A 23,401-nucleotide genomic window follows, 5' to 3' on the forward strand; every position below is an offset into this window, starting at 1 on the left:
TGAGAGCACCTAGAGGGGGGGGGGGTGAATAGGTGATCCTGTGAAACTTGAAAACTTAAGCCACAAAACTTGGTTAATCGTTAGCACAATAATTGCCAAGTGGCTAGATAGGAATCTTCAACAAAACACAATAACCAACAAGGATCAATTACAGAGATGGCACGGTGGTTATCCCGTGGTTCGGCCAAGACCAACGCTTGCCTACTCCACGTTGTGGCATCCCAACGGACGAGGGTTGCAATCAACCCCTCTCAAGCGGTCCAAAGACCCACTTGAATACCACGGTGTTTTGCTTGCTTTTTCTCAATCCCGTTTGCGAGGAATCTCCACAACTTGGAGCCTCTCGCCCTTACACTTGAAATTCACAAAGAAGCACAGAGCAAGGGAGGGATTAGCAACGCACTCAAGACAAGAAATCACAGCAACACCACGCACACAAGTCGCAACGAGAGCTCACAACACAACTCAATGAGTTCACCACTCAACTAGAGCTCTAATTGCTATCGCAAAGAATCAAAGGCGTGGAATCGATGTCTTGGTGCTTAGGAATGTTGTAGGGATGCTTGGTGTTATCCTCCATGCGCCTAGGGGTCCCTTTTATAGCCCCAAGGCAGCTAGGAGCCGTTGAGAGCAATCTAGGAAGGCTGATCTTGCCTTTTGTCGACTGGGGCACCGGACAGTCCGGTGCACACCGGACACTGTCCGGTGCCCGATTTCCTTCCATAAATGGCGCAGTCGACCATTGACAGCCTGAGAGCCGTTGGCGCACCGGACATGTCCGGTGCACACCGGACAGTCCGGTGCCTTCTTCTAGCCGTTGGCTCGGCCACGTGTCCCGCGCAGATTGCGCGACCGACCGTTGGCCCTGCCGACCGTTGGCTCACCGGACAGTCCGGTGAATTATAGCCGTACGTCGACGATGAATTCCCGAGAGCGGCCACTTCGCTCGAGCCAGCCTGGCGCACCGGACACTGTCCGGTGCACCACCGGACAGTCCGGTGCTCCCAGACTCAGCAGAGTCTTGGCTACTCGAGCCAAGACATTTTCAATTGGATTTTTCCTGTTTCCAGCACTTAGACACAATACATTAGTCCATAAAACAATGTACTAAGTCTGAGAAACATACCTTTATCCTTGATTTGTACTTTGTCCACCTTTTTACACTTAGGCACTTGTGTTGGACACTAAATCACCAAAATACTTAGAAATGGCCCAAGGGCACATTTCCCTTTCAAAAACGCAAAGCGAACAACCGTTCCCCGGACGACTCGCGCACGCGCAACGGTCGCCCCGCCGACCACTCGCCCCGTCGCATTAACTCCGCGGCGGGGCAGGCGGCGCCTCTGGCAGGAGAAGCGGGCGACGCTTCGCCTTCGCCATAATGACCGCACCAGTAAAGGTACGCCACGTCGTTCGATTTCGTATCCTTTTCCTTTTTTCCTCTTTCTCTCTCTCTTGCAACAGGGACCAGGAAAGGGGGATACCCCGAAAAGGGTCCTTCCCCGTGAAGGAACCAAGCTCCGAGCCTCCCTACTGATCAGAGGTTCGAAGGCTGGCCCCCCGAAGGGTTCGACAGCCGCCTCAGATCGCGTGGGCCCTACACCCACTACTGGTCAGAGGTTCTAAGGCCGCCCCCCCGAAGGGTTCCACGGCCGCCTCAGGCTACTCGGGCTCCGTGCCCATTACTGATCAGGGGTTCGAAGGCTGGCCCCCCGAAGGGTTCACAGCCGCCTCAGACGCCGAGCGAGGGATGACAATGGGTACGTTCGATACATAACCAAGGCTCGGGCTGCGCTCCCGAGGTACCCTAGGACATTTCCGAGACCAGCGGGAGCGATCTTGTAACGGAATCCCATCAGAGGGAGGCATCGAGCCCTCGGACCCCGTCGCCAGGGGACCGGGTCCGGCAGATCACCCGCAGGTACTTTTGGGCGTGCCTCTGGGCCCCTAGCCGACCCCTAACGAATGGGGCACAGACGTCCACTCGGATTACCCGCTTGCAGCTCACCGGAGACACCATGTTCGGCGCCCATCGAGGGCAACATGGCGCTTTCCCCCCTCCTCCTTGCGGAAAGGCGACGCAGGGGCGTATGTAAAAAAGCCGAGTCTGTCCCTGATCGCCCTCTCGCCCTGTGCAGAGGCTCGGGGGCTGCTCTCGCAAACCCGGCTCCGGCCGAACCGTTGACAGCGTCAACATACCAGCCCGAGAACTTGGGACCCGACCGTACACCCGGGCTACGGCCAGCTCGCATGAGGGAACAACCAGACCAGCCGAAGCATTACGCGAGGCATTAAGACCTCGGAGGAGTGAAACCACTCCTCCGAGGCCTCGGGGGCTACACCCGGCGGGTGCGCTCGCGCGCACCCACCGGAACAAAACGCAACCGAGAAAGGCTGGTCCCCTTGCAAAAAAGTGCGACGAAAGCCTCCAAGCGAGTGCTAACACTCCCTTCGAGGCTCGGGGGCTACTGTCGGGGACCATAATTAGGGGTACCCTCAAGACTCCTAATTCTCAGCTGGTAACCCCCATCAGCATAAAGCTGCAAAGGCCTGATGGGTGCGACTAAGTCAGGGATCAGTCCATTCGAGCGACTCGATCACGCCTCGCCCGAGCCTAGCCTCGGACAAGGGCAGCCGACCCTGGAGGATTTCCGTCTCGCCCGAGGCCCCCCTCCAACGGCGAACATATTTCCGGCTCGCCCGAGGCCCTGCCTTCGCTAAGAAGCAACCCTGACTAAATCGCCGCACCGACCGACCAAGTCGCAAGAGCATTTAATGCAAAGGTGGCCTGACACCTTTATCCTGACGCGCGCCCCCCGGCAGAGCCGAAGTGACCGCCGTCACTTCGCCGCTCCACTGACCGGCCTGACAGAAGGACAGCGCCGCCTGCGCCACTCCGACTGCGGTGCCATTTGACAGAGTGAGGCTGACAGGCAGTCAGGCCCCGCCGGAGGCACCATAGGAAGCTCCGCTCCTCCCGACCCAGGGCTTGGACTCGGGCTAAGTCCCGGAAGACGGCGAACTCCGCTCCGCCCGACCCAGGGCTCGGACTCGGGCTAAGTCCCGGAAGACGGCGAACTCCGCTCCGCCCGACCCAGGGCTCGGACTCGGGCTAAGTCCCGGAAGACGGCGAACTCCGCTCCGCCCGACCCAAGGCTCGGACTCGGGCTAAGTCCCAGAAGACGACGAACTCCGCTTCGCCCGACCCCAGGGCTCGGACTCCGCCCTGGCCTCAGCCGACGACCTCCGCCTCGCCCGACCCAGGGGCTCAGACTCGGCCTCGGCTACGGAAGACAGACTCGACCTCGGCTTCGGAGGAGCCTCCGCATCGCCCAACCTAGGGCGCAGGCCAGCCACGTCAACAGGAGGCGCCATCATCACCCTACCCCGAGCTGACTCGGGCCACAGGGAACCAGACCGGCGTCCCATCTGGCTAGCTCCGCCAGATAGGCAATGATGGCGCCCCGCATGCTCTGTGACGACGGCGGCTCTCAGCCCCCTTACGGAAGCAAGAGGACGTCAGCAAGGACCCAACCGCTCCGACAGCTGTCCCTCCGCTAGGCTCCATCGCTCCTCCGACGGCCACGACATCACACCAGCTGGGTGCCAAAATCTCTCCGGCTGCCACGACGGCATGTACTTAGGGCGCTAGCTCTCCCCCGCTAGACACGTAGCACTCTGCTACACCCCCATTGTACACCTGGATCCTCTCCTTACGCCTATAAAAGGAAGGACCAGGGCCCTCTTAGAGAGGGTTGGCCGCGCGGGGACGAGGACGAGACAGGCGCTCGCTTGGGGCCGCTCGCTCCCTCTCCCGCGTGGACGCTTGTAACCCCCTACTGCAAGCGCACCCGACCTGGGCGCGGGACGAACACGAAGGCCGCGGGATTCCCACCTCTCTCACGCCGGTCTCCGGCCGCCTCGCTCTCCCCCCTTCGCGCTCGCCCTCGCGCTCGACCCATCTGGGCTGGGGCACGCGGCGACACTCACTCGTCGGCCCAGGGACCCCCCGGTCTCGAAACGCCGACACTAATGATCCTGTAAAAGATCTTGTCTTTGGCAATCATGAATAAAATAGACCTGTTCAAACTGCATGATACAAGCCTGAATTAATGAATTGGATTGTATTAACAAGTTTTTTTAAACTGTACCTAGTACTTGGACAACCATAATATAGTCCATGTCCTTACTACTGATTAGGTTGGTGAACTGCTGATTGGACAACAATACCAGGGGGTTTCGCGTAAAACGTCGTAACGGTAACGGACTCCCGCCATCGCCCGGCCCCCTCCTTTCCCGCCGCCAGCATCGCCATCCGACGGCCGTGATGGGTCGTCGCTGAAAGCGACTACGGGGCGACCGCCCGCCTGCTCCGTGTCCAGGATTAAACGTGATTGTGTTTTTTTACATAGAATTATTAACGGCAATGACACAAAAGGGAGAGAGAATAAAACCGATGGCATCAATGAAAGACTATAAGACTGTTTGGTTTATGACTAACTATGTTACACTTTGGCTAAATTAGTCATTCGAATCGAAAAACTAATATTAGACACAAAAGTGTGACAAAATACGGTAAATTAGACAGCGAACCAAACACTCTCTATATTTTTCGATGGCACATACAGGAGAAAGATTTTAATGACAATGAAGAAAATTTCTCATATGTGGATCTGAGTAGTGTTGCTGTTGCACCATCGAAAAGGGTGTCCTTGCCTAATTGAGGTTTTCACTGGCGTTGAACACAAGTGCCAAGTCCACACGTTGGGGTCTCTAGAGGTCTCCTAAGGCAAGTGAAAAAAAATCAGGACTTTTTCGTGAAAACATGTCTCTTGCAGGCCACGTACAACGACATCAAATACGACGTCTCTAAGTAGCCTGTAGCCACATAAGCAACAATTAAACGAACGGGACGTTTGGATCCCTTCATTTTAAAGGAATTGGAATTCACTCAATAAAGTAACTTATTTAGTTTGGAATTTGGCATTCCACCACTTTCCAAAGTTCAGATATAAGGTTATCTCAAATTCATAGGGTGGAGGATAGGAAATGATTTTATGCATGATTAGAATTTGTTTCTAATCTGTAACTTACATGACACTCTTCGTTCTACTCCTCTATAATAAAAATGTAGCACATAAATATCTAGGACATCTTGCTAATAATAGTATGCAAATATATTTTGTATAAAAGTGAATTAGCTTAATTGATATATGCCTAAATTACTATTATTAGAATGGAATTCAATTCCAGTGATCCAAACGGGGCGGAAAAGAAATCAGGAGAGAGGCATATATCGTCCTTTTGTGGAGACTTCGGTCCGTGCTCTAATACAAAAGACAGTAAGATAACCACTTTATGACTACTTTGGTCCTTATTCTACGCATGAATTAAAAAATTATAGACAATATAAACAAACAACCCAAATATTGTCTATACATGTTTTTCAATATATATAAACAGTTGTTGTGTGTGGACTGTATATGCCCTAAAGGCATCTACAACCCTATTAATTAGAGGCCTTTTGAGTGGTCTCTAAGGGTAAGCGAAAAAAAAATCAAGAGACGAGCTCTATATGACTCTCTATACATATTATCTTTTAACTGTATTTATGATCTAGAAAGTTAAATTGTATTATACAATTTCTTTGTTGTCTATTATGCGCGAAAAATCGATCCAAGGGCTTTGTATTGTAGATGCCACATTGTGTGTTAATGTCAGTTAATACTTACCTTTCAGGCTGTTTTTAGAGATAATACATTTATGAGTTAGAGAAACTTTATCCCTAATATAAAAGACACGGACTCCTGGTTAAGCACCTAAGGTCCCGTTTGATTTGGGGTGACTAAAGTTTAGTGACTAAAGTTTAGTCACTTTTAGTTCCTAAAAAAGCAAACATGGTGACTAAAGTGGGTGACTAAACTTTAGTTCTTTAGTCATCAAGGGAATGACTAAAAAAGACTAAAGTAGTATTTTTTTACCTTATTGTCCCTCTCTACTTTCTTCTTATAGCAAACATCCATTAATTAATAGGGGTAAAACAGTCATTATTCACAACAATTAATGCTCTTTAGTCCGGTTTAGTCACTGGAAACAAACGGGATGCTTTAGTGACTAAACTTTAGTCACTAAAATTTAGTCTAGTGACCAAACATGGCCTAAATCTCGGTGACACAAAATAACTCCCGTTGTTTCTATTCAAACACGTAGTACAACGTACAGTACATAGAAAAGGGAGGGAGGATTTGAGCCTTTTTCTTTTTCTATACCAACATGGTCCTGCCTTGTGAAGCAGGGAACAAGAAAGAAAGAAAGATGCACGTTGTGCAGTGTGACCCTAGCAAAGGAGAGATGCGATACCCCCGGCCGGACCAGCGATCGCCATTCAAAGCTGCCAGTGCCACCCGCCATCCCCTGCTCCCACTGCCACTGCCAGCACATAAGCCCTACCAGTACCAGAGGCTACCAGCAGAGAGAGAAGGCGAGCGCGCGGGCAGAACCCGCGCAGAAAAGCAACCACCTCCCTCCGCCTCCCCCGCAGGGCTGGGCCGCACCGCATCACCCTCGCCCTCGCGAGATCCCCAATTCGCCGCAGGTTCCTCGCCGGAGCGAGCGGCCCCCATTGTGGCGTGGGGCTGCCGGTTCCGCGGCCAACAGTCCCCCTCCTCCCTGCTGCTGGAGCTGCCTTGAGTCCCGCGACTCGACTCGAGCTCTGCTGCCGTGGAGGCGGCCAAGGCCAAGGCGCGCGCATTGCGAGGGTTTTTGCTACCTCTCGGTATCGATCATCATCCCCTCCCCCTCCCCCTCCCCCTCCGCGGAATTTGGCGTCTATGAACTCTTCGCTCGGGGAGCGGAGAGCTTGGATCTCTCCGCTTTGTTCCGTTCTAGTAACGTTAAGGTTCTTCGCGTTCTGCGTTTGCTCATCATCGAGATGCTTTGTTTTACCCCTTGGCCTGGGTCTCGCATTTCCGTCGATCGGTTGGGTGGTTTAGGGACGGGAATGGGATGCCGTGTGGAGTCCGAATTAGTTCTGTGCTACAGCTGTACCCCGATTGTTTATACTCTTCATTGATGGGGTCCCGTCCTGTAGTGCTTGCAAATACTACTCGGCTACTTGCACTCTGGGGCCTGTAGCGTAGGAGTAGGCTAACCTCACGTATGTTTCGTTCCGAAGCACTGTTTGGTCTAAGAAGATACGATCTTATCTTCGGGTCTACGCCAATAATTGTTCTAGCGTACTAGAGACGAAAAATAGTTGAACTGGCTTCGCTTGCTAACGGAGATTCTTGTAATCTTGAGTGGATAATAAAAAAAAACTGGATGCGACATCGACGGGCTAAGCAACTCAATAGCTCTGGTTTCTTTAAGTGCAGTTACTTATGCTCTGCTAGTGTAACGTACTGCTATATCTTTCGAAGCCAAAAGGTCCTTACAACTGAAGCTGCTACAGTGCACAATGTTTAACTTTTAATATCCCCGCGTGACTTCAGATTTCGTTCTTGGTTTCACAATTTGTTTGACTTTCTGCACATGGAATGAATGAGGTAGTAACGGGAAGCTGTCATGTGAGGAAACCCTGACGTTCCGTGATGTCGTTCTCCTGTTTACAGTCCCTGTCCTAAAAATACATGACGTTTTTTACTGTTAGATATTTGTTTAACTATCCGTATTAGTTAAATTTTTTATATAAGTATTATTTATTTTGTTTTGAATTATTTTTTCACTAGAGATACTTTAATAGTGACATTAATTTTATTGTTTAAAAAAACTGATTAAAAATGATCAAACATGATATCTAAAAGTCAAAATTATCCTCAATTTTGGGAGGGAGTAGCTCTGTACAAACTATGGTAGCCCCACTCCCAAGTCCCAACTGTAAAGCACGGATGTTTTTCTTATTCACTGATAAAAGTTGCATTCTTCCCGTCCCCTGACTGCCCTTTTTGTGAATTTCAAGAAAACGACGTCAAAAGTGCTAGGTTCCACTCTGGTCTTAATTTCAGCTGAGTACCCGAATTTGCTGTTATGGGTTTCTGTACACATTATAGGAGGCTTATGGATTCATGCTGCATTATTTTGTCCAACACCTGCAGGACGCAATCATTTGTTATCCATTTATTTGCTGCTAGGAAATCAATCATTTGTGGCTCTCTCTTTGTGAGTGCCTATTGTTTTTTTTCCTTTTCTTCTGGTGCGTATTGTTAAAGAAAGCGTTTGGACATTGCTGTTTTTTGTGTCCTGAGAATCCACCTTTTGTTTCCTTGTTTCTTTATCATCTTAAAGATTAGCTCAATTGATGTTTATCATTTGCTGCACGCAAGCTGTACATAGTGGAAACAATTAGGTCATATTTTAGTGCCTATCCAGCCTGTATCCACCTTTAGGGGGTGTTTGGGAACAAAGTTTTTCTACAGTTTTGAAAGAATACTGCAGTATTCTCAAATACTGCAGTATTATATACAGAATGGTGTTTGGCAAGCTAGCTAAAATCTCAGTTTTTAAAACTGAAGTAGTGCAAATACTATAGTAGTTTTAAGCTATTCTAAACTTAGGTCTGGACCTCAGTTTTTAAAACTGCGGTATTGTAAACTGCTGTATTGTCATGACTAAAGTATACTGTAGTATTTCAAAAACTGTGGTTTTCAAAAACTTTGTTCCCAAACAGGGCCTTATATTCTTGGATTCCATTGTGCAAGTTCTGCTGTTTGGCAATATTCTTTTCTTTATGCCATGCTTTTTAACAAAAGAAAAATGCGAATGGCAATATTTTTTATCCAAATAGCACATAGAAATGGTAATTCTGAATTTCACAATGACAGTTCTTTATTTTGTGGACCAGGATTCAAGGGTATTTTATAGATGACGAAGGCAGCAACTATTTATGGGAGCAAGACACAGAGCGATGCCTTGCGGCCAGGGCCATTGCGTCCAGCAAATATTATCAGAAATAAATTTCCCACATACAAGAATGGTTCAAATGGTATAGTAATCAAGCTGGCTGATGGTCCCGAAATACCACCTCTCAAGGAGATAGTTGCAAAGGAGACTGCAGATCTACTTGATCGTCGTCAGCGTCTCTCTGTCCGTGAACTTGCGATGAAGTTTGAGAAGGGTCTCAGCACTGCCACATTGTTGTCGAATGAGGTTCAGACCCGTTCATTTCAGTGTATTTTTTGTCAGTTGTATTTAAATTGATTCAATAACATAATACCAATTTTCATACTTCTATGATTACACAAACATGCAGTGCACTTTACTAGCGTGTTGGCTTATGTGTCCCTGATTAATGTATTTTTTTCCAATAATTGTAAGCCTGGCCAAACATACAACACTGAGTATTTTGTTTGACTTTCACAAACTGGCAGGTTAAATGGAGACAAGTAGCTTTGATGGAGCGGGATATCCTTTTGAAGAATCTAAAGAGTGTATTAGAGTCACTGAGAGGTCAGGTGACAGGCAAAACTAAGGATGAAATCGAGGAGTCTATATCTATGGTTGGTTTCTTCATATTCTTTTGCCAATTTATCGGGCTTACCTTTCCGGCTTTCCCCTTGACACCCACACACGCGCACCCGCACACACCTGGTGGCAGATGCAGTGGTGAGAGTTGTCGCACTGAGTCACTAGGTCATGGGTTCGAAGCAGCCTCTCCACATTTGCGGGAGAAGACTTGCCTCGGTTTATCCCTTCCACAGACTCCACTCATGTGGAGCCTCCAACACTGGGTCTGTCCTTTTTTTTTGTCAAGAAACTTCCAGCAACGTGCTGAGGTAGTGCTCCTTTTTTATTTTGATATTTGATTGGGGTGTAATGTTTTGTAGGTGGAGATCCTCACGGTTCAGCTCTCCAAAAGAGAAGCTGAGTTGGTTCAACAAAAAGAAGAGGTCACAAAATTAGCAAAATCATTAAAGCAGGTGTGTTTTACATTGTTGTATAACTTATGTAAACGTGTGTTAGTAATTTGAGGAATGAAAATCTATTTACTTGAAATATTCCAAAGTTCTTACCGTCATGATTCAGTCATCTTGCACTGTTTATAGTTCCCCACCAACTTGTTTAGCTTAAAGGTTGCTGTTTGGTAGCTATGTTTTCAGAGGATACCTTGCTCAACATGTGACAGATCTTGAACAAGTTGACTTAACTGTTAAATCTCAATATCTTCTAGAGAATACCTCAACCAGGAATCTTAAAGTTCCCAATTGATGTATGGATTTGAAGTGTCATGACCATAGAGAAGGGTTTTTTTATGTTCAATTGAGGAACACACCCGCTGATCATAAAAATAAATGGCCCAAGCACCCACTTGGCACTAAGGCACTTGATTATCAAAATTATAATAGATACGGAACTATGCACCACTTTGTAGTTTATACTAATACTCATTGCTGTTGAAGTCTTGCCTAAAAAGTTGAGTCTTTGCTGTAATAGTATGGTAGTCCTTCATTTCATCTGACTTTCTCTAATTTTAAAATTTCTCATAAATCACGTAGCTACTTATGTGAGCATAACTATGATTGCATTACTTTGGATTTGATTTTCATACTCATTGACTCATTGTAAACATTATGTTCTGGCATTAATCTCTCAGAAAAAAGAGCAGCACTATGGGTTTAGCCATCCAATCTCCTCATTGACATTGTTATTTGTTTACAAGTTTGAAGTTTGCTCCGTTCTACTCTTGCTCATAGGCTTCTGAAGATGCAAAGAGAATTGTTGAAGAAGAAAGAGCTAATGCTCATACAGAAATAGAAACTGCTAAGGGTGCTGTCCAAAGAGTTCAGCAAGCAGTTCAGGAGCATGAGAAGATGTCCCAAAATACTGGGAAGCAAAAGCAAGTATGGGATAAATTTTAGAATTTTTCATCCTCATTACATTCCAATTAATACAAGCTGATGCATAAATTTGCTTCATCTAGTTTAAGTGAAGTTTAGACATACTCGTTGATACATTGTGTCTTGTCGTACTCATCTATATTTCCTATATGATTGCATTCGTACTTAAATCAGTCTGATCAGTTCTGAAAACCTGCTTAGTTCTCTGGACTTATACAAATTATAAAGTTCAGTTACATGAAAGTTTATTTCTGCACGTCTGCATGGTTAGGGATAACCTAGAAGATATTTCCTAGAGTTTCATTAGTTGTTTATGGCTGTATTATTAGTTGTATTGACCTTAATGCATGCCTTTTGGTTTGTTGGCATTTTTAGTTCAAATCTCAAGTGCCACACTATTATTTGGAACTTGCAGAAGTTATTCCCTTTGTATATACATATATGCATCTACAGGTTTTACATCATTTCAAATTTATAAACGATTTTATTTTCATACCATTTTCAACTATGAACATGTATGCAATATCTGTTTGATGTTTGGAAGGACATGGAAGAACTAAAGAAAGAAGTTAGGGAAGCTCGGAGGATCAAAATGTTGCATCAGCCAAGCAAGGTTGGGATAACCATACCTACTATACAACTCAGTATATCAATTGGAGTGTGTATACTCTCTGTCGTATGATCACATGATACATTTTTGTGTTTGTCTAGGCAATGGATCTGGAAAATGAAATACGAATTTTACGTAACACATTTGCTGAGAAGTCTAAGGATTGTGTTAGTCTTTTGAAAGAGGTACTTTTTATTGTTTCAAATACCTGCTTCAATTTGTTAGTATATTGATATTGGTATTATTTAGTGTACTGGAAGTAGTTAGTATAAATAACACAAGTGGGTGCAAAGTGTTAGATTGTGTGTGTGGACTGGCACCACTGTTGGGATGCCAACCCATTAGGGTTAGGGTTAAGTCCCTCTATATATGTACCCCCTTCTCTATGCAATATAACAATACTTCACACTCCAATATGGTATCAGATTAGAGTTTCCTTCCTCCCACCTCCACAGCCGCTGCCCGTGAGGCTCATCCTTCCCTCTCGGGGTCGGCCACCTTCCCAGTCTGCCGCGCACAGCAGCACAACCGCCCTCCACCTCACACTCCGCTGCCGCTGCTCCCCTCCCTCCCGCTTGACCGCCTCAGACCACAGCTGCGACATTAAGTAAAGCTAGCCCACGCGCGATGTCTGAGGAGGATGAGGACCAGGCCGCCAGCTCCTCATCCTCATGGATCTCGTCGGCGCTGCCGTCTTCTCCGCCTCTGGCGCAACCCTCGACCCGGCCCAACCAACGTGCGCGCGGGCGTCCTCCCTGTCGCGGGCGCGGCCCTGCCCGCCGTCGCCGTTGACGGCCTTCTTCCCGTCGCAGCCGCGCCCCCTGTCCGTTTGCGCGGGACCCATTCCCGGCGCGGAGGCCCCTCTCCGGCTCCCTGGCGACGTGGCGGCCCCTCTCGCCCGCTCGCAGCACGCCCACGGTCGCGCTCCCGAGCTGAGGTACGAGCTAGGGCTGTCGCGCTTGGCCGGAGCCGTGCGCCACCGGTGGACGCGCCAGAGACGCCCGCGCCGCCGGAGTCCGCTGCGCCCGTGTCGGGATGAGGTCACCCGGCCAGATAAAGCCTGCACCATGGCGGCGGCACCTGCGAGCAAGGAGATGGAGCAGGTCGGCCGCTGCGCCGTCCTTCCCTTGCGCCTCCCTCCTAGGCGCCGACCCTCCTCCCGCCCCTTTTCTCTGGTCACCGAGGCCCTTTAGGGAGCAACGCGCCGGCGACCCCTCCAGGGCACCCCACCGTCGGACCAGATCTGCGGCCAAGGAACCTGCTGCTGGCGCAGATCTGCGCCGTCAACCTCATGGCAGCCTCCTCTCCCTCGCCGGCGTGGACGAACCATGCTTGTCCCACCTGCTTCTCCCCTGCCTCGGCAACCTCCCCTTAGCGTTGGCCATCACCTCCCTGACTGCGCCTTCACCCAGCAGCGCCTTCTTCCTCTTCTTTGCACCTCTCCCATCGCCGGCGACAAACCCCTCCCCAGGCCCGGCGCAGGCCCCTGCTCGGTTGGATCCGCCCCGTCGCCTACCCCCTTCGTCGTTGCCATAGCTGAATCCATCGCTTCCGCGGCTTTCCCGGTCGGATCCATTGCTGTCGCGACCTTCCCGGCTGGATCTGCCGTCCCTTTGGCCGGATCGCCGTCTTCCTGGCTTGATCCGCCACTGCCGTGGCCTTCCCAGTCAGATCTGTCGTTTCCCCTTCTATTCTGCGGCGGGCGCGACCACCATGACCAGCGCAGACGCGTGCGCTACTGCCGGCCTCCCTAGCGGGGCTTCTCGACGTCCGGACGATTGAAGAAGCAAGAAGGTCGGCCTGCTGTACTCTTTTGTTGTGTCGCCCTGCCGACCGTTGACGCTCGAACGTCGACCCCTCCCGAATAACAGGCTACTGCTACGTCTACCGACTACGGCCGCCTCGACTTCGGCTACCTTGGCATCCAGGGGCTATCGTCTTCTCGGAGTCCACACCGGTCTTTACTCCAGCCGCAATATTCGCGCCCTCACGACGCTGCGACTGCTGAGGGATATCAACCCGCCGGCTCCTATCTTCGGCTTCTACTCCAGTCTCATCGTGTGCGGTGCTCCCGTTGCGACTGCTGGGGGATGTTAGACTGTGTGTGTGGAACGACACCACTGTTGAGCTGCCGGTCCATTAGAGTTAGGGTTAAGTCTCTCTATATATGTACCCCTTCTCTATGTAATATATCAATACTTCACACTCCAATACAAAGGCACCATTTTTATTCAGAAGCATGATGCGCATATGCCATTTTCATTTTTTTGGGGGAAAGCTATATGGTACTGCTTGGATCAGTCACAAAAAGTGAACCGTGTGTCTCTAGTCACTGCTGTCCCCAGACAGCCTCAAGCTCTTTTATTGTCAACATCTGAAGTGTTTCCAGCAGTAGTGATCTTTTGCCGTGTCAAATATTTACATTACTGATTTGGAAATATGTTTCTGGCAGTTGGAAACGCATAAAAGGTTAAAAGAAAATGGTACCATCCCTTCATTCGATCTGGAGGGTCTCCAATGCTTAGGATCAATGCTACGTATAGTTGGTCTGAGTGGTACTCACATGGATCTGTCAAATATTTCAATCCAGTGGTTCCGTATACATCCAAAAGAAAGCAACAAAGAGATTATTTCAGGTAGAATCATGCTCTGTCTTCGTCTCGGTCTTAGACTCTGTCTTATCCTCGCATTAAATTCAGAGTGCCAGTGCCTTTTACATCTTTTGTTTTGAACCTCTTTAGGTGCCACAAGACCAGTATATGCTCTAGAGCCACATGACGTAGGACGCTATTTGCAAGCTGAAATCGACGTAGGCGGCGAAATCGCAGTAGCAAAGACTGCTGGGCCAGTAGACCCTGGTTTGTTTGACTGGACACGTTCGGTGAGCGTTATTCACATGTGCTGCGTATTGCATGACTGACGTGTGTTTCATTATTGTTAGCAGATGCTGGGTTGGTTGATTATGTGGAGACGCTCGTAAGGAAACCTGAAACTGAATTCAATGTACGAATCCAGCATCCTTTGCCACTGTATGGCATTTCTTTTGCACAAACATGCCATGTTTGCAGCCTGTTTACCAAACAAGTAGTCTGAATCGGCATTACCAGTATATTAGTTTGATTTTTTTTCTTCTTTCAACTGTGCACATGCACTACTCTTAAACATGCCATCCGCTGCTCTTAATTTGAACAGTACTGATGGTAACATAGCCATGAATCGAATCAAGGCGCAGCCATTAAAACCTCGAACGGGTGTGTTCTTGACTGCCCCTTGGCCCTTGCTTTGTGTCTTGTTACAACAGGTTGTTGTGCTTCAATCCAATGGCGTCGATCAGCCAAAAGAGTCGGTTCATGTACTAAATGTCGGGAGGCTGCGGATGAGGCTTACTAAAGGGAAGTCGGTAGTCGCCAAGGAATTCTATTCCTCATCGATGCAGGTATGGTTACAACGCATGAGTAACATCATATCTTCTCTTTTGTTGTTACATAGTGGTGATTGTGAAGGATTATATTCCATATTGGTGCATCTTATACATGTACATGTGGGCCGGCCTGGCCCGGCACGGCACAGGCCCACAAAAGCACGGCCCACAAAGGCACGGCCCACAAAAGCACATATCTAATTATGGGCCGTGCCGTGCCAGCACGTGTGCCCAGTCATCGGCCCACGGCACGGCCCACAATTAGTTATGTGTGCCAGGCCGGCCCAAATAGCCCAAAATGTCTTAATGTGCCAGACCGGCCCATATACATACAACAGTAATGCATCAACAAAAAGTATAAAATATATATATGACCAAAATAAAACTAAGATGTTTTGTGGATGCACATTATAAACCTTTGGTCAGAAAGAAAAAAAAATATTACAACTAGCTCACAAATAATATTCAGTTCTCTGTTTAGTGTTTAATTGAGTACTATACATCCATACATAATACATATACAATGATCATCATCACTATTCACTATCCATATATAGGTATTGGTTCTCGATGACTTATTGAAGCTCTAGATTCTTCAAGTTATGCTAGTCATGTGGTATTTGATGGACCTTAGTTAAATATTGAGTCTATATTTAGTGGGCCTCAGTGGGCCTTAGTTAAATGGGCCGTGCCAGGCCGGCCCGTGGGCTTGACTTGAGGCCCAGGCACGGCCCACAATGTGGGCCGTGCCGGCCCAGGCCCACAATTAGGTTGGGCCGTGCCAAAAATTATGTGCTTTGGGCCGGCCTATTAGACACAGCACAAATGTACACCTATAGTGCATCTACTACGGCAAGAAAAACTTGCGTGCCTGTCTTTGACAAGTGAGAAGATTCTCCCTGCCACTAAAGACCTTGCTGTTGTTGTTACAGTTATGTGGTGTGAGAGGCGGAGGCGAAGCAGCCTCGCAGGCGATGTTTTGGCGACCCAGAAACGACCTCAGCTTGGTGCTAGCCTTCGAGAGCACTCGAGAACGCAACGCAGCCATCATGCTCGCTCGGCGTTTCGCTGTAGATTGCAACGTATGCGCCTTCACCAAGCGCTATGTACGCGTCTCAGACCGCTGCAGCATTTTTTTTTTGCCTTACCTTAATGAAATGTGGTTGCAGATCATCCTTGCTGGGCCAGGCGACAAAACTCCCTGGTGAACGAAGATGGCACCTGTGCTCTGCCGATACCAGATACCACCCAGCACCCACCACTCCTGACTGTCCTGCTCTTCCTCGCGTCGTAGGTTCCTGAAAGAAGGCGCCGTCCGCACCATTTTAACCGCCTGGGCGCCGCCTTTCTATGTCACTGTGCTATGTTTTCCCAGTCCGCGAGGGTTGTAATCTGTTGTTGCTGGGAGATGCGACAGCAATGTAAGCTACAAGTCTAACTGTGTTTGACATATGTTTAGGCCTCGTTCGGTTGGCCTGGAACGGCCCTATTCCATCCGGATATATTTGGTCAGGATTGAAACCGGAAACAACTAATAATGGTTGTTCGGTTATGTCTAACTCATAATAAAACCAGATTGAAAACAGGTCATTTCAACCCTTTTCACCACTCAACAGCTCGGATTAAATCCACATCTACAAGCTCCTGGAATCAAACCAAACCAGACCTTCTCAGGTTCTAGTGAACCACCTGGTTTCACTCGATCCGGACCTAGAAGAAAAACATGCTTGGTTTCGATTTGGAACAAACGAACGAGGCCTTAGTGTGATGTTGAAGCAATGACATATGTTAATGTTGATGTTGAGTTAATTATGTCGGTGGTGATGTGGGTGGCTCGTGGGTCTATCTCTTGGCCATTGATACAACGCACGATCAGATTGGAAAACAAAAAAAAATTGCCTTAAGGCGGTGTCGAGCAAATCATGTATAGACTAATCTATGGTCGTCTCGTGTCATTTTTTTAATAAATAATTCCTCATAACTATTTCAAATTAATCTGTTGCACGCCTATAGATGACCAAACGCCGGCCCGGCACGGGCCAGACGCACGCGAGTCACAACTATGGCCTAGGTACGTCAATGCCGGCCTGCTGATTGTGCCGGGCCAGCCCGTTAGCTCGTCGGCCCATTTGATTAAATCAGCGTAAAATATTAAAAAGCGATGCAGGAGGTGGTGTTCGAACCCATGCCCTGATGAAAAAAGGACTGGAGACACTGGAGACACTGGGTGAAGCTGTCTAAGATGTTTTTAATGTTGAATATAAATTGTATATATGTATATACATTTTTTTGTAAAATAAAAAAATATAATCGTGTCGGGCTGGGCCAACACTACGGGCCGAGGCTACAACCCAAGCACGACACGACGTTCTTGGCTCTTGCAAGCATTAGGTCGTTTCTAAGACCACATTGGCGCAATGGAGTACATGGTGTTTGAGGTTGCTGAATTGGATGAAGCAACAATGATTGTCAAACTAACAGTAAAATGAAGGTTATTTGTTAGTTTTAAACGTTAGTAATTGCTACGAAGTAGCATAATTTATATGGAGTACATCCAGTTTTTGTTGATGCCTGACTTTAGCAACCACTCCATATTTTAATCTATCTTTTTTATTGGTTTGACTTCATGTGACTTATTTTAGAAACTTGAGCTCAGAAACTTTCTCTTATTTGATCTCTGTATGGTGGGATTATGTCTATTTATAATCTCTGTTCGTTCAGTCAGTCATTGTGAACTCTCTTCTAATCGCTCACTTCATTGGTCGTATTGTACCAAGACATATTGCATGGAGTAAACAATAACACAAGTTAGTCAAATCAAAAAAATATTATACAGAGAACGGAGACAATCAATAAAAAATCTTGAATTTTTTGATGGATAATTTACGTGGGTATTGTTGTAAGACATCGCAACGCACGGCTAACCAACTGGTACATCTTTATGCATGCCTCTATGTGCATTTTAAAATAGAAGATAAGATATATGAGAGCTATTAATATAGCCTAAGAAAGAAAATACGCCTCCATGCATGCCTCTATGTGCATTCAGTCCATTCACCCCTGGATGTGGGTACAGCAAATATACTTTATTTATATATAATAACATTATTACAAGTGTATATGCACTGTAGAAAGGTAAACAGCTCGAACCAACATGGTGGGGTCATCGGAGTAGCCCTAGCGGACCCTAGTTATTACTATCATCGTCCACAACGATGCCGCTGACATCCGGTTGGGCCTGTGGCTTCGGTAGTATAGCAGCCTCCTTCTTGGCCTTCTCCAACGCGGTGACCAGCCTCGCGAGGCACGGTCCAGCGTCTTCGAATTCGTCGGGGCTCCTGGGCGTGAGGTGCTCGCCGACGTCGACGGGCACCATGTTCACTTCCTGGAGCAAAGCCCTAACACGGTCGCACTGCGCCCCGTGTGCCTCGACGACGTCGTCGCGGAGGTGCATCCGGGCCAGGAACTTGAAGGACTCGAAGTCGCAGTAGGACATCTCGATCTTTTTGTCCATCCGCCCCGTCCGGATCAGCGCCGGGTCCAGCTTGTCGACGTGGTTGGTGGTGAACACGACGAGCCGCTCCTCGCCGCACGCCGACCAGATGCCGTCGATGAAGTTGAGCAGGCCCGACAGAGTGACCTTGCTGCTGCTCTTGGCGTCCTCCTCCTCCTCCTTCTGTTTCGCCGCATAAGGGTCGTCCCCGTTCCCGTCTTTCGAACCCTCCTCCTCCTCCTTGCTTTTGCGCTTGCCGGTCACTTGGAGCGAGCAGTCGATGTCCTCGAACACCATGATGGACTTGCTCTTGGTCTCTATGAGCAGCTTCCGGAGGTCGGTGTTGGTCTTCACCGACGTGAGCTCGAAGTCGTAGACGTCGTACCCGAGGTGGTTGGCCATCGCGGCGACCATGGTGGACTTGCCGGTGCCCGGCGGCCCGTACAGGAGATACCCCCGCTTCCACGGCTTCCCCACGCGGTTGTAGTAGTCCTTGCTCTGCTTGAACATGTCGAGGTCGTCGATGACGTCCTTCTTCTTCGCCGGGTCCATGGCCAGCTTGTCGAACGTCTTGGGGTGCTCGAACGGGACATGCGTCCAAACGTCTCGGTAGAAACTGCAGGGGAATCCAAGGAAGTTACATACACATACATAGAATAGAAGCAGATTCTACATGCATGTCGACATGTTCAGGAAAGGGTACCCGTCGTCAAAGCCTTCCCTGAGGATGTTCGTGTAGAGTCTTCGCTGGCGGTTCTTGGCCATGACGGCGCGGCCCTGCCTGCGCACGTACGGGAGGTACTCGTTGAGCACCAGGTCGCGGTGGCCCTCGTGGAACTCGAGCCGGAAGAACCGGCGCTCGGCGCGTGAGGCACGGCTCCACGGCACGGTGTCACTGGGCGGCGGCACGCCGGCGGCCGACCACCAGACCATGGCGCCCCGGAATGTGTCGGCGACCTCCTCGCCCTTGGCCATGCTGAACACGAGCTTGTCCCTGTCGGTGGCGGCGGCGTCCCGGCGGCCGCCGCCGCCAGACTCGGCCCTGAGGTGGCGCACGTCGCGCGTGCTCGCCGTGGTGAGGTAGGACTTGATCTCGTCGAAGGCGTCGCTGCTCTTGATGCGCCCGCCCTCGTACTCCTCGAAGGTCACCGACAGGTAAGGGTCGACCACCGCGGCGAGCCGCCGCGCGCGACGGTTGAAGCTGCGCGCGAAGAACTGCTGCAGGTGGATGTGCTGCAGGTTCTGCCATACCACGGTCCAGCACACGGCCAGAACGCCTACCACCACCGAGACCTGGCTAAACCACGAGACCACATCCATCTCTCAACTTTGTATGCTGCGCTCAGTGCGTGCTTCCAAGTTTCTTGCATTGGCTACCGGCAGCCTACAGTACAGTCTCCAGCCACGGTAGCATATATATATATACATACAGGATATATGACGCCACGCATTATATTCATGCACACACATAATTTTACCAGATCGCTACATGAACCGTCAGAATTACTCGATCGCATAAGATTATCTACTCGCTCCGTTCGTAAATATATGACTTTTGGCTCTTTTTTAGTTTCAGCTTTGACAGCTCGCCTTGTAAAAAAATTAGAAATTTTACTAATTTGCACTATGGTTTGGTTTAGTATATAATAAACCTTAAGTCTAGGTATAAATCACTCTGAAATTTTAATTTCTTTTGGATAAGAGGAGTGGTCAAATTTGAGACTTAAAATATTAAATGATATATATTTGTGAACGGAGGTAGTATAAAGAAGCTATAAAATTAATTTAGTCAAAAATAAAACACTCGGCAGAGAGTTTCTTTGCCGAGTGTTTTTTTATCGAGATTTTTTTTTGTTTGGCATTTGGCAAAAAACCGAATTTTGGTAGTATTTGGCTGAACACACCAGAGGTTTTCTGCAAAAAAAAAAAAATTATAGTTGAGCGCAGAGAGGAGAGTGTGGAAGTTTATTTTAAAAAACACGGTAGCAGGTCCAGATTAATTTTGTGTACATAAAATTAATTTAGTAGTATTGGGGGGGAGCAACATACATCCTTAGTTCATCATCATGTCCTCATTTACCTTCTGCAGATGAGGTTGTCTTGGTTTTTTTATGTAAAATGTTGTTCCTATAAAACTGTGCAGTACTAGAGGGAAAATATTTGTCGGGGACTATAATTAGAGGTACCCTCAAGGCTCCTAATTCTCAGCTGGTAACCCCCATCAGCACAAAGCTGCAAAGGCCTGATGAGTGCGATTAAGTCAGGGATCAGTCCATTCGAGGGACTCGATCACGCCTCGCCCGAACCTAGCCTCGGACAAGGGCAGCCGACCCCGGAGGGTTTCCGTCTCGCCCGAGGCCCCCCTCCAGCGGCAAACATATTTCCGGCTCGCCCGAGGCCAGTGGCGGACGCAGAACAAAACTTTAGGTGGGGCGACATTATAAGAGACAAACCACGATACTAGACGACTAGATAAAAATAGCTTCATGATAATAACAAGGTTAGGTGATAATACTAGGAGCGTTCTAAAATGATATGAATATTAGAAAACCATTTTGGCCACCCTACAGAAAGACGGGTGAAGCGGCCACATTGACGCGTCATTGTGGTGAGTCTGCCTTGAGATGGCGATGATGAGGCAGCAACATGCGAGGGGCAGCAAGGGCAAGCGACTGTAGGTAGTGGCAAGCGACAACAACTGTTGCATTGCGATGACGTGGTGGGACCCTGTTGACATAGTGAGGGCAGATGGTGGTGGCACCATGGTGCCAAGGCAGGATCCCACCAATAGCTTGCCCACCAGTCGATGCGGAATAAGAGGCAAAGTAGTGGCGCTGCGTGTGGGATCCCGACAACGCGATGAACTAACGAGTGACGAGAAGACAAGGTGACACTAGTAGCGGACAGGTCTGGTCACCCACTACCGATCCAGTCATGATCGAAGGAGCTATCGAGCCACGAGTAGGTCGAGTAGCTAGCCGCTAGAGGAAGGAATCGAACTACTTGTATGGAGAGTGGGCTGAGCAATGGACTGTCGAGAAAAAGTTAGATTAAAACTAGGTTTCATTAGATTTGGTTGTACCTACTATATAAAGGTTTTTTTTTATTTTGATGTATATCTAAATATAGGTATAATAGCATATAAAAATTGAGGTGGGGCCATGGCCCCCTTTGCCCCACCCTTGGATCCGCCTCTACCCGAGGCCCTGTCTTCGCCAAGAAGCAACCCTGACCAAATCGCCGCACCGACCGACCAAATTGCAGGAGCATTTAATGCAAAGGTGGCCTGACACCTTTATCCTGACACGCGCCCCCCAGCCGGCAGAGCCGAAGTGACCGCCGTCACTTCGCCGCTCCACTGACCGGCCTGACAGAAGGACAATGTCGGTGTTTTGGGTCCGACCGCACACCCGGGGTTGCCCCTCAAGGTGTTTTTAGGAGTAGGACGGTGTCGACGACTGTAGCAAAATGGTTCGTGCCGATCGCACGAAGGAAAATGGACAAGATTTGCAGGTTCGGGCCGCTTAGAAGTGTGTAACACCCTACGTCCTGGTGAGTATATGAGCGTGGTTACAAGAGGATTCTCTGGATAGAGGGCGCAGAGAGTTTTTGTGGGTGGCTAAGTAGAACAGGGTCGATCGATCTGAAGGGGTGCCCCCTAGGCCTTATATACTCGGCCGTGGAGCATTACATGTGATACGATAACAACAAGTAGCTGAAAGATAGTGAACCTCTTGAGTTTATCCTTACGTAACCTCCGCCGACTTATCCTCGCATGGCTCCGTTGCATGGGGGCTTCAGCGCGGGGAAGTCGGGTCTCTGTTTGTGATTCATTCGTTCGACGTTGTGGGCCGCCTGTGCTTGCACTAATCAGTCCCACGTCTTCTTTATTGGTTGTCCTTCCCTAGGCCGACGAAAGAATGACCTTACGAATTATTGGGCCCTTGGGCTTTTCGTGAGGCCTTTTACTTCTTTAGTGGACCCAGGGGATATCTATCCCCCACAAGCCCCCGATCTTTGAGTTAATTTAGAGGTAATCAACTCAAAGATCCAAGGTCCAGAAAATGACTTCCTGCTGTCTTCTCTGGCTCTGATCACTCGTTCGACCAAAGTTTGGTTTTGTGCTTGTGCCTTAGAGGTCGGCATTTTGGATTGTAAGACTCTGGACTTCATTGGGTGCACCGGAGGTGCACCCAATGGGTGTAGCCCCCGACCTTTGAGTAGATTTTAGAAGATAATCTACTCGAAGGTCTTCTTCCAAAGGTTATCTCCATTCGCGTTCCTGCATCTCGGTTGAGGATTGGTCTTTTCAATTTTGCTCTACGCCTTAGAAGTCGGCGCTATGTCGGTTTAGAATAATACTCCATGGGGTGCACCGGAGGTGCACCCAATGGGTGTAGCCCCCGACCTTCAAATGGATTTTTTAAAGATAATCCATTCGAAGGTCTTCCTTCCGCTTGTGGAAACTGGCATGAAGCTATTTTGCATTATGCTTTTGAGGTCAGCATTATGTCATCAATATTTTGCTGCAAAGGTCAGCGTATATTTTGTCTTTAGCAGCCGAGTTTGCAATCCATCCATATCTTGCTAGGTAGTGCAATTTATTTGCTTCTGCGATTGATTGGACGTTTGACGGACGTTCTCTGTCTAGTCTTCACGTCGCTTCTGTCGGCCATATCTTGTACTTTGCTGGTTATATTTGGCTTTCCTCTGATCCTTACTGATATCTCATTTTTGTCTTGAGGTATTCACTGCATGCTCTGCACAGATGTGACCGTTTGAAAAATATACTGATAATTCCTGGGCGTCCCCCTCCCAATGGGTGTGGGCAAGGGACGGCTTGGTACGCTGAGTGTTTTAGCCGGTTGCCTCTGAGTAGTAATGCGATGGGACGGCTAGTGTAATCATATCCTTTGCGCTGTTGACTGGAGTCCCAATGGGTGTAGTGTTGCATGAAACGGCGTCCACCGTCTGACGTGTCTTCGGGTGGGTGGAAGTGCTTATTGAATGCCTTGCGACTGTTCAGTGACCGCGGTTAGAAGTGA

At 48.6% G+C, this 23,401-nt stretch overlaps 2 protein-coding genes across 5 annotated transcripts; one reads left to right on the forward strand and one right to left on the reverse strand.

The window, feature by feature from the left end:
* Positions 1 to 6,294: 6,294 nt before the first annotated feature.
* Positions 6,295 to 16,471, forward strand: LOC100217304 (uncharacterized). 4 transcript variants are annotated; one of them, XM_035962131.1, is made up of 13 exons: positions 6,295 to 6,775; positions 8,840 to 9,144; positions 9,366 to 9,725; positions 9,822 to 9,914; positions 10,689 to 10,835; positions 11,377 to 11,445; positions 11,544 to 11,627; positions 13,895 to 14,078; positions 14,184 to 14,300; positions 14,387 to 14,445; positions 14,744 to 14,878; positions 15,796 to 15,969; positions 16,033 to 16,471. In XM_035962131.1, exons 2-13 carry the CDS (start codon positions 8,860 to 8,862, stop codon positions 16,069 to 16,071), a joined length of 1,746 nt encoding a protein of 581 aa, XP_035818024.1. In that variant the 5' UTR covers positions 6,295 to 6,775; positions 8,840 to 8,859; the 3' UTR covers positions 16,072 to 16,471. The 4 variants fall into 4 exon arrangements, with proteins under 4 accessions (XP_035818024.1, XP_035818025.1, XP_008658208.1 ...); XM_035962132.1 differs by having other exon boundaries at positions 15,796 to 15,945; positions 16,033 to 16,461; XM_008659986.3 differs by having other exon boundaries at positions 9,366 to 9,494; positions 16,033 to 16,461.
* Positions 16,472 to 17,930: 1,459 nt separating this feature from the next.
* LOC103639115 (AAA-ATPase ASD mitochondrial) lies at positions 17,931 to 19,755 on the reverse strand. Its single transcript, XM_008661912.2, has 2 exons — positions 19,060 to 19,755; positions 17,931 to 18,972 (listed from the first exon to the last, which is right to left on the reverse strand). Exons 1-2 carry the CDS (start codon positions 19,674 to 19,676, stop codon positions 18,051 to 18,053), a joined length of 1,539 nt encoding a protein of 512 aa, XP_008660134.1. The 5' UTR covers positions 19,677 to 19,755; the 3' UTR covers positions 17,931 to 18,050.
* Between the last annotated feature and the right edge of the window lie 3,646 nt (positions 19,756 to 23,401).

Source organism: Zea mays, chromosome 9 (assembly GCF_902167145.1).
Source record: "Zea mays cultivar B73 chromosome 9, Zm-B73-REFERENCE-NAM-5.0, whole genome shotgun sequence".
Taxonomy (NCBI): Eukaryota; Viridiplantae; Streptophyta; class Magnoliopsida; order Poales; family Poaceae; genus Zea; species Zea mays.

Coding starts and splice junctions, on each gene's coding strand:
- LOC103639115 (XM_008661912.2), bottom strand. CDS start 19,676: ATGGATGTGGTCTCGTGGTTTAGCCAGGTCTCGGTGGTGGTAGGCGTT. Junction 18,973..19,059: donor AGGGAAGGCTTTGACGACGG/GTACCCTTTCCT, acceptor ATTCCCCTGCAG/TTTCTACCGAGACGTTTGGA.
- LOC100217304 (XM_035962131.1), top strand. CDS start 8,860: ATGACGAAGGCAGCAACTATTTATGGGAGCAAGACACAGAGCGATGCC. Junction 14,079..14,183: donor CAACAAAGAGATTATTTCAG/GTAGAATCATGC, acceptor GAACCTCTTTAG/GTGCCACAAGACCAGTATAT. Junction 14,446..14,743: donor AACCTGAAACTGAATTCAAT/GTACGAATCCAG, acceptor TTGTTACAACAG/GTTGTTGTGCTTCAATCCAA.